The sequence below is a fragment of the Phycodurus eques genome, chromosome 7, assembly GCF_024500275.1.
Source record: "Phycodurus eques isolate BA_2022a chromosome 7, UOR_Pequ_1.1, whole genome shotgun sequence".
NCBI lineage: Eukaryota > Metazoa > Chordata > Actinopteri > Syngnathiformes > Syngnathidae > Phycodurus > Phycodurus eques.
Genome location: NC_084531.1, coordinates 24,912,889 through 24,923,707, shown reverse-complemented (window position 1 = coordinate 24,923,707; position 10,819 = coordinate 24,912,889). Strand labels below are relative to the sequence as shown.

At 40.4% G+C, this 10,819-nt stretch overlaps 1 protein-coding gene across 5 annotated transcripts in view; it reads left to right on the top strand.

The window, feature by feature from the left end:
- Positions 1–10,819, top strand: part of LOC133404808 (ras GTPase-activating protein 2-like) — a 41,582-nt gene that overhangs the window by 12,317 nt on the left and 18,446 nt on the right. For 3 of the 5 annotated variants that reach the window (XM_061681138.1, XM_061681139.1, XM_061681140.1), the window contains one exon: positions 291–4,584. In XM_061681138.1, the coding sequence (XP_061537122.1) occupies positions 321–3,896 (3,576 nt within the window). In that variant the 5' untranslated portion in view covers positions 291–320 and the 3' untranslated portion in view covers positions 3,897–4,584. Of the gene's footprint in view, positions 1–290; positions 4,585–6,475; positions 6,685–10,483; positions 10,608–10,819 lie in introns of those variants that run through there. The other 2 variants (XM_061681142.1, XM_061681141.1) reach the window with 1 other exon arrangement.

Genomic DNA, 10,819 nt, shown 5'->3' with positions numbered 1-10,819 from the left:
AAATTCCAAATCTATCCAACACTGCCATATCAAGCGTTATGTCTCTAAACAAATCAATAAAAGGGACCAAATGTCACTTGTGATGAAGAGGATAGTGTATGGCCATTACAAAGAAAATGATTTACATAAGAACGTTTACCTGCTGGCATGGAGGCATATCTGTCAGGGCATTACTGCCATCTAGTGTTGTGATATGAGCTAAATTGTGTCAAGGGTCTTTATATTGTTATGCATTTATATTTATTCATAGTTTATTTTTCACACTAATGTAACTTGTTCTTATTTTTTAGATGGCTGCGATTTGTTGCTTCAATTAGAACATGATGGATAGTTTTCACTCTCACACCGTGCTCAGCAAGCTCAATGAGCAGCGCTCACAAGGCCTTTTCTGTGATGTGACTATTGTAGTGGAGGATGTGAAGTTCCGTGCCCACAAGAACATCCTGGCAGCTTGCAGTGGCTATTTCAAGAATGTTCTGACAAATGAGACATGGAGTTCTAGCCGCGTACTGGAACTGATGGACCTTAAGTCTGAAGTTTTTGCCTGCGTCCTCAACTTTATCTATTCTTCAAAGGTGACATTGCCTTGCGTCGAGGACAACAAGGATCTAATAGCAGCAGGGAAAAGACTTGGTATTTCCTTTTTGGAGAAGCTTGCAGGGCACGAGAAACGGAACAAGAATCTAAACCGACCAGACTGTGTTAAACCCACAGACTGGAGCACAGCTAGTGTGCTTAAAAAAAACAAGGAGGCGGCCACCAGAACTGAGGAGATTGATGGCGCTAGAGGACCACGAATCACCAATGCCTTCTCCATAACTGAGGTATGTCCTGGGAACAATCCGTTCACCCCACTGGAAGAGGGTAGGCAGTCACCGGATGAGGGGCAGCTTCCAGCAAGTTGCCCAACATCCTCCTGCCTTGATGGGATCAAGGAACATTCCCACACCTTCTTAGACCACTCATATGCTGTGAACCAAGTAACTGAAGAAAAAGGTCAGACGAGTCAATGGGACAACGAGAAGGTGTCTAAGTCAGCACCATTACAGCCAAAGCAAACTACTTACCGGAATTCAGGCCCACTCAAAAAGCGTCACAGGCTTAGAGGTGCTGTGTTTCGAAATCAATTTTTAACAAATACTGAACCACACACAGAAAAAAATACTTTAACCCCAATATTAGCTGTGGGGGCGACTTTAGCACCTCCCCGCCTTCCGCAAAATGAACAAGACAAGCTCAGAGATGCAGTGAATCCTTTGGCCAACAGCCATGTCCATACAGCGTCAAGTCCTTCAACTCTACTCCCTCACACAGAGGACAGCATCGCAATCTATGGATGTAAACATTGTCCAGAGATATTTAGAAATGAATCTCTCCTTGCTATTCACTCCAAGGTACATAAAAGGTGTTCTGATGGTCACTTCCTTTGCAAATTTTGTGACAAAAAATTTATACATCTGAAACGGCTGCGCAACCATGAGCAGAATTGTCCTAAGGCTTGGAGGGGAAAGCCTAAACAATATTCCAGTGACGTAGATGTCAAAGAGGAGGACCTCAATTCAGGTAGCATGTTGAGCGAGGAAACCACCAAAACACAGTTTCCTCCTGTTGACCACCCAATGACTGGCCCCCTTCTTGTACATCAATTAGAGCACCCAAAAGATGAGAATAAAAAAAGCTCAAGTGGCATTCAGAGAAGATACAACTGCAGTGTATGTAAACGGGTGTATATAACACTTTCCAGTCTGAAGCGGCATGAGAATGTACATTCCTGGCAGAGGGCTTATCCCTGTCATTACTGTAATAAAGTGTTTGCATTGGCAGAGTACCGTACGAAGCATGAAATCTGGCATACAGGCGAACGCCGCTATCAGTGCATTTTCTGCCTGGAAACATTCATGACATATTATATCTTAAAAAACCATCAGAAGTCTTTTCATGGGATTGACCCCACACTATCCATTAAACGAAAATCTGCCAACGGTGGTCTGAAAGCCAGTGTTTATCCAATCAAGCTCTATAGGCTTCTGCCTATGAAATTTAGAAAAAGACGATACAAGACATACAGTCAGACATATTCGGAGGGTGATGAAACAGATTTTCAATTGCCACTTGACAGCAATCCTCTCTGCCCTCAGTTTGAGGGAAATAGTGTGAGCGGCTGTCCCAATGGTGGTTCACTGCCATTGACATTCATGGCAACAACAAAGATGGTGGCTCCCATCATGCCTCGCATCAGCTTTGACAAGCCCTGTAATACAGATATTGACCAAAGTTTGCACCACAATTATCACCAGAGAGCAACGGGAAAAGACGCTGAGCATAGTTCACCTTTTATTAACTTTGACTGCACAGTCCCTTTGCAATCTGACCCAGCATCTTCCTCTGTGGATAATAAAGGTAACCCTCTAGAGCTAATCAACTCACATCACATAAATCAAAATGTGACATTCCTAAACTCGCTGAACACTGTTGAAAAGCTCAGTGAGTTATCTGCTTCTGCGAAAAAAGTTGAGAAAATGACTAAGGAAATGCTTCAGTCAAATAGTGAGACATTTAATCTCGATAAAACAGTGGGGGCAAAGACAGAAACCTACATTGCCAAACCTGTATGCCCGGGTCCATCGGCAGATGGAGATGCAATACCACTATGCCAGATAACTGTGAAAATAGGTGATGAAGCCATCATCCGCCGCAGAATCAAAGGGTCCAAGCTCTTCCCAAGAAGGAAAAAGAAGATAAGAAAATTGGGGGAGGTGGAGAGCCCAAGTCAACTCCATCCAGATGACAAGTTGGAGATCCCCAGGCTCCGCTTCAGACCAGACATTTCAGGTTTAATATCTGAGACATATGAAGGTCCCAACGATTGTGACATGGCTGACGAGCTTTGGCGACCCTATTCATACAAAGCTAAAAAGAAGAAAAAGAAGCTGAGATTCAAGCACAGACAAGCTTTGTTTCACAATTACAATGAGACAGTTAGAAGTGACACTGGTGCCAGTGAGGCTCGATTGGACAGTTGGCAGACAGGAGACAGTATCTCAGGTGGGGGGGATGTAAAACATAGTCTCAGGAGTTGTAGCCCAAGGACAACCTACAACTGTGAAATTTGCGACAGCTCTTTTATCACTGAGACAGGTTTAAGAGCACACATTATTGGTTCTCACCCATATTTCTGTCGCACTTGTGGTAAACAAGGTCCCCCAGGAGAGACACCTAGCGGCAATGATTACATTTGCAACAGTTGTATGGAAAATGGCTCCTGCTTTGATAGTTCAACCTGGAGCCCCAAACCAGAGAAAAAGTTTCACTGTTCCTTCTGTCCCCAGCGGTTTCTGTACCTTGCCACCAAGAGAAGCCATGAGAAAAAACACCAGGAGAAAAGTGGAGAGAGTTACACCACTCAACCATGTTTGGAATATTTGGATAACTTAAGTGAGGAAAACAAAAAAGACTGCATCAAAACAGAGGAGGATGACAATCAAGAAGAAGGTTCTGGTGTCCAATGTGAGGAAGGAGTACAGTTCCACATTAAGAAGCCTAAAACTGAGGATACCACAGAGTTGACTTTGACTCCACATCAGGACATTACATACACGCACATTAAAAGTTCATCACCCCAGACTGAGCCACTGTTCACTGCAACTTCACCCTCAAAAATGAAACATAAAATGAAAAGAATTATCAATCCACCACATTCTTTAGATCTGTCTTTTAAACCACAAGCTCAAAAGAGAGATGCTAATAGATACAAGGACAGTTTGGAAGTAAGCAGCGTAAATGATCACGAGAAGTCCTGCAAATCATCAAGGAAGAATGCCTTGGACTTAAAAGACGGCCACATTTCTGCAAACAAGCCAGAGAAATTGATGTGTAAAGACAAAACATTTTTCTAAAGCCCTTTAAGCATTGAAGCCTGCAAAGGTGTGTGTGTGTGTGTGTGTGTGTGTGTGTGCGCGCGTGTGTGTATATATGAGAGAGAGAATTGTAGTTACTGCTGTGAGTAGTAAATGTACTAAAGTTGTAATGTAATTGCAGCAGAGCTGAACAAAAGAACTTCCAAAAACACACTGAATATAAAGGTCTAATGTCTGCTGGAATTTTATCCTATTGTCAACAGGAGTGACTCTAATTTATATACTATGACCTTGTGTCATAGACTTAATTTTATTGTCTATGCATCACTTGCAAAGCAGATTATGTGAGTTGGCTGGTTGAGCCAAAAAAAAGGTTTGTCGAAAGTAGGTTGAAATCGTGTTTTTCAAAGGTTTGTTTTTTCTGAAGCTGAATTGGATGCATTTTAAAATTGAGGGCAATGTGTATATGGGAACAACAAAACAAGCTTTGTTGAATTTCTTGGACTCCAATGCCACTGTAATTGAACATAGTGGGTTGCACTTTATACTCATATTTCTTTTACAAAAATTTAGTTACAGATTGATGGAATATGTAATCCTTTTAGTTTTGAACACCGCACCGTTAAGTCCCTACTTTGTTGTGTATGATATATACAGTATATAAACCATGTAAAATTATTTAAATAAAATATCATTCATGTACTAAACAGTTATATCCTGTTTTTTGTTTGCTGAGTCACATAAATGATCTCATAGTTTAGTAACAAATGGCCAGGTCATCTTAACTGAAAGAGAAGACATCTTTACGAGAATAATTTCACTCATATAAAGGCTGTTACCTACTCCTCCTCATCTTTCTGACAGAAACATCTGAAAAGTTAATTCCCTCATCCTACCTTGAGACAAAATCTCCAGATGTCACGACTTCCATTCCACATTTACATCTGAGCTTGTGACACAACAGTTAATACCAGTATAAGTTATTTATTTTATTTTTCTTTCATTTAATATGGAATGATACAAACATTAAGATGAGAATGGGGCACAAGCCAAAGAGGTGCCCACTGAATTTGTTGGCAGATCTGGAAAAAGCAGACGACAGATATTTTTGACATCTGGATTACTGCCAATGCCACACTGCCTCCACGTGAACCTTGCATCTCACAAGAACAAGACACTGGAACTTAATTGTAATAAGTTACAGTGGGTATTCTTGCACCATATTGACTTAAAGCACTCCAGTAGTGGTGTCAGTCTTTATTATTAAAATCTCCCTGCAGGTCATTTGCACTGTATGTCCTATAAGTGTCTGGCCGCCCTCTTTGAAAGTAGACCAAATTAAAATGTTTTAGTTACCTATAGTTATTAAAGTTGACCTTGTTATTTTGATGCATGGGTAGGTTTGCAGCTGGTGAAATATAAATTAATCCTTGCTTTGTTTTTTTCTTTTTTAAATATAATTCGTGACATTTGATATAATGGAAAATTATCATGATTCTTCTTGTTTCTTGTGTAATTCATGCATTTTTTTAAAGCTAATTTACAGCAGTGAAGTATTGTGCAACATCTTTAGAAGTCACAAACAACCTGGTGTTCCACCATCATGCGTGATGTCCAAGATTTCCACATATCCCATGAGACCTAAGGTAACTTATTGCAAGGGCGAGAAAAACTATAATATGGAACTGCAATTTGAACTGGTTGCGACGTGGCAGCGTCAAATGCAGTACTGTACATGTCTCTGTCCTGACTGCTCAGTACAATATGGCTGAATCCACAATAACACAAGATGAGAATAACTGTCAGCTGTGTATGTAGTCATGTGAAGTCTTAAGGAAGGTTCGCTCGCTGCACAGGGCATGCAGATTCAAAAGGTGATAATACAATAATTGTTTTTGTTTGAACATTTTACCATAACACCAGCTAACAGTCAATAAAGGTTTCATGATGGAACAGATTCAAAGTTACAATACGCACCTTTAAGAAAAGTACTGCTTGTAGCAAATTGTATTCTGCATTATGTGTCTTAAACGTTTGGTAAGTCTAATAATGGCGCACCTTGAAAATGTACGTGGTTTGCTTGAGCAGAACTCATCCAACAGATGCCATTATTTTCGGCTTTCCAATAAGTATTTTATATTGAATAATGAGAAGTGATTTTATTGAAATTATTGTCAAAATTCTGTTTTTGGTGTAATTTTAGTTTGCTGTCTGACTTCCTGTAACTGCTGGCTCCAGGCACACAGCGCCATCAGTTTTCATCTTGTCCTATGAGACATTATAATGCAGCACACTCAATTCTCGCTGGCAACAAGTGAGGCTAACATCTGATGTGACCAGGAAACAGAATATTGTTTGTATTATATTACTGCGTTTGTTAGCTAACTAAATGTTTTATTTTTTTTTGTTTGTTTTTTTAAAGATTAATGAACACAAAGTTTACATACTCACAAAACCTGGACGTGTCACTTGTAAAAGTGTTGGCTAGCTACCATATTGTTGTTGCGACTTTCGGCTTGTCCCGTCAACGGTCGTGTCTCCCCACTGTATTGCAAGTAAACAGAGAAGGCCATTATCATTGTACAGGCTCCACTTGTGGGGTGTTTCTCTTCCAAAAGGCAGCAGCAGTGTGTACATGCTGTGTGCGGGATCCTGACGTAACGCGGCAGTGGGGCTGGTTCTCTCCCACTCTGCCTGCCTGCATTCATAAACGGATATGATAAAGCCGCGCTGAATACACCAGAGCAGCGACAACGGTCAGCTCTCGCCATGGCGGAAGAGGAAGACGCAAGGATTCGGATTCTACAGAGCCTGCGTGGTAAAATATGTAAGTTTGACCTTGGAGCTGATGTATTGTCTCTCTCGGTCCGACTGAGTGACCGCCGGGGGGCGGGAGGGGGGGGGGAAGCTAGCAGTAGCGAGAGGGAAAGCCGGAGGTAAGCGGCGTGCTATCTCCATCCGGGGGCAGAGACAGCCTGTTCGTCGGCTCCTCTTGCCGACCGGCTGCTGGTTAACGGCAAGTTAGCGTGGCGTGCTAGTTGCAAACGATTTCATTCATGAAGCGCAGCGTTCCCATTGACTTGAAGCCAGGGCAGCTGTTCAAATAGAGCATTTGAAAACGGAACTCCGCTTGCTCATTTGGCCTCTGTTCTCGACTTCAGGTGCTCCGTTGGCCAAATCACATTTGGAGGCACGCCAAGGCTAGCCACCTTTTACTATGAAGTTACCGTGGCACCAGCTAGCGTTAGCCTTACTTTTGACGATAATTACAGCAATCGCGTTGAAAACAAACGACTCTGGCAGGCGAGTGAAGAGTCACTCAACCGGATGATTTTTGAGTTCACCCACTCAATGTTGATAATGACTGTGCTTCTATTAGACTGGTATTTTGAAAACAGCAACCTGATCATTAGTTTTTCCACACCATTAGTATTTTATTTTGATATTTGCAGTCCTATATGACGTCCTTCAAAGTCTTTGATTTTGCTTTATGTAGAGTTGGAAAGACTGGCCTGAAAATAAGACATTTTACGGTGGCTGAGAAGTATATACATTTTTTAAAAATTGAAACACTTTGAACAACTCAGAAACAGATTTTACATTTGTGAAAACAAATTTAAAATGTAATAGAAACAGTAGGTACAGGATGTTTTTGAACCTTTCTGTCAATCACATAATTTGCCAGTTGTAGAAAGATCCTTGCGCTTTGAGCATATAATAAAACGTTTTGCCCTTTTTGTTGATAACAGCTTTGTCGGTCAACCCGTTTCTGTCCATATGCTAAAAATTTGACTTTTTGGACAACATGGAGATGGAGAATATCGTTATGCCCTCTTGTGTGGTTGAAGGATAAACACAGTCGCTGATGCACTTCAGTCTCTTTATTACCGTGAGCGGTAACATAATGCACATTCATAAAAAAGTTGCTATCGACTACAACTCACGGCGAGGCACTCCACTTGCAGACAATCACCAGGCCTGCCCGGATCGGTCCACAAAGAGTTACAGATGATACAATATGAAGAACATTTGCACACCATCACAGCTCAATGGGAGCAACGAATATTGAATCATTTCATCTAAACACCACAAAGAACAGGAAAGGTTTAGACACATTCAACATTAGAAACGTCATAGATTAATGGTTCATGTCACCAAGCAGTTTTGACTTGCATGCATCAAATCAGACTGTTCACCTTATATAGTCAGACATCACGTCTACAAATAGTTTGTTAAAACAAAGTGACAGAGACATCTTTCATCTACAGCGTGCTCTGTAACTGCGGCTTAAAGTACAGTGGTGCCTTAAGATACGAGATCAAGTCAATCCTTGACCACACATTATGCAAACAACTCAAACATCTCAAGTCATCCTTACCCATTGAAATGAAAGGAAATGCCATTAATCCGTTCCAGCCTCGCCATGAAAAGCAAAACTTGCACTCTTATGATATTGTACTTTATACAACTATATAGTAATAATACAATTAAATAGAATGTAAAGAATTAAGCAGTTTTTGCGGCTCCTTCTGGTGTGTTCTACTTGGCCACCGTGGGGCAGCATAATGCAGGTAGGCAGACAAAAACGAGTTTCAAAACTACTGTGACTCAGTAAGCTACAGTGTTATTCGTTGTTTTTCACAGAAAATATAGAATATATGCCTGTGTTATTGATATGTTGTCCTTCTACATGTGTTGCTGCACTTTTTGTGTCCAAATAGCCGTTGTTTAAAGCATTTTAAATGACATTAGTTAGTCCATCTATGGTATTTAACATTATGTGTTTGCATTTAACTAGCGGACTTTAAGGCAAGGTTTAGTTTGACACTAAACTTAACTGGGAGTGGCATTAAACAGCTTGAAGCCTCTTTTCTGATGAATTCTTCACCATTTTGTATTTTAACGCCATTCTAGAAGACTGTCTCAATTTGAATAAGTGCAAGGTCTTATTCTAATGTCTATGTTATCACACCCTTGTGATATTCTTGAGGACCTTATATAATTGAAAAGAAAGGCTAAAGCTCAAACGTATAGGAGCAAAACAAGAAAGCAAGTGTCAGTTTCACTACTATGAATTAACCAGTTAAGCAGAACAAAATAGAGGAACTATAATGTCATGTAACTCACTTTGCCATCTTATGAAACAGCATTCTTCCACACTGTTGACCCATTGTTCATTTTCCTCTTTCATACACAATTCTGTAACGATTAATCATCTGTGATAGTATATTTCGGAGCAGCCATTTCACTTTGTTGGACACATTGTGAAACCAGACACTAAGCAAAATGATGACATGAGGAATATCTTAGGTGCTGGTTTTCACAGGGTGACGCGTGAATGAGTTCAAATGTCAACAAGAAAACATGATAGTCCAAATAGGAATTAAGTGATCTGTTACTAATCATTCCTAACCTAACCATGAACTGTAATCGTATTAGCTTGTCATCTGCCTGATCTAACTGGTAACGTTTCATAATTAGATCCCCACCAGTGCTTAAACTTAGTCCAGAAGGACCGCTAGTCCCTTTAGTCCAAATCTGACTTGTGAAGGTGTTGACAGCATTGTACTGTACCTTTACTGTACTGTACTTTTACAATAGTTCTAATGAGAGAGTGGAATTTCTTTGAATGTTCTGAACTTCTGTTTCATGGTCAGTGTTAATGCTAGTGGAGTTGCAGAGCAGATGTGTGTGTGGATGTAGCTCAACTTCCTCTACATGATGTCATGTTGTTCTTTGAGGGTGCTTCCCACATAAATAATAAAAAAATCTGTAACAGATTTTTAAAATCTGAGCCACCCCATATGTGACAATTACAGATTGCTATGGGTGTTCTTGTTTTTATAGTGTTTGATCTACTTTGAAAAGACCAACACAGCACACTGCACTTAGCCATCGGTAATCAGTCTCGTCGTCCAAACAAGAAGTCCTGCACGATCGAGCGTGACGTGATGTAGCCTGACTAGCAACGTATAATAGAGCATCCAGAGGGAATAAAAAACCAGCAACAGCTAGGTTATATGTTGTCTCCAGCTTCTTCAGTGTTTTGCTACGTGATTGGCTATTGTTCCGTTCCACCTAACAACACACCGCAACGCTGAGTCCATGGCTTGTATGTTCTCGGTAATGACTCCATACAATAAGATATTGAAAATGCTTAACATTTGATTGTTGACCACAGCTCTTTTCTGATGAGATTGGGAAGGGTCAAATCACTCATAAGACACTTCACACCACAAGATAATCTGTCAGTATCGTCTTGTCTAGCCATCACCTCATCAGGTTTTTGCTGATTAGAAGGGGGTGGCAATTGGCTTTAAAATTTGTCCTTGTGTGTACCTTGGTTTGTGATGACTAAATCAACAGCACCTCTGCTGTTTGCTGCCAAGTACTGCACTCAGTTTTACCTAAGTTGCTTCAAGATGCGATTTATCAATTCTACACATTCATTCATTTCTTAAAGTTCAATAAATCAATTATTCCCTCTCCTTATATATCCCAATTTTAGACAATAGACAAATATAGACAAATTATGACATGCTTTTTTGAAGGACAGAAGTTAATGCAATACATTTTAAAATTTTGTGGTTAGAGGTGGTAATGATATACTTCTTAATGTGATGCAGGTGAAGCTAAAAACCTGGGTCCAGTCTCAGGCCCAAATCGACAAAGGGATCTTTGTACCTTTTGCACCATCAGTCTGGATCAGGAGGAGGTGTTCAGAACCAAGGTGTTTGACAAAAGTGTCAGGTAAGCAAATTAAGTTCTGCATGCTGGGAATTCCAACATTAACCTGGGTCCCTGTTACCCATGACTATGCGAAACATTATTCTGTACATACTAGTGCTCGGAGTCTGGGTAGTTTTCCCAACTCGTTATTCGTGACGATGGAAATGAGCAATTTTTTTTCCTGTTTTTTTTTTTTTTTTTTTTTTTTTTTTTTTTGCTCCTTGTGCTATTCC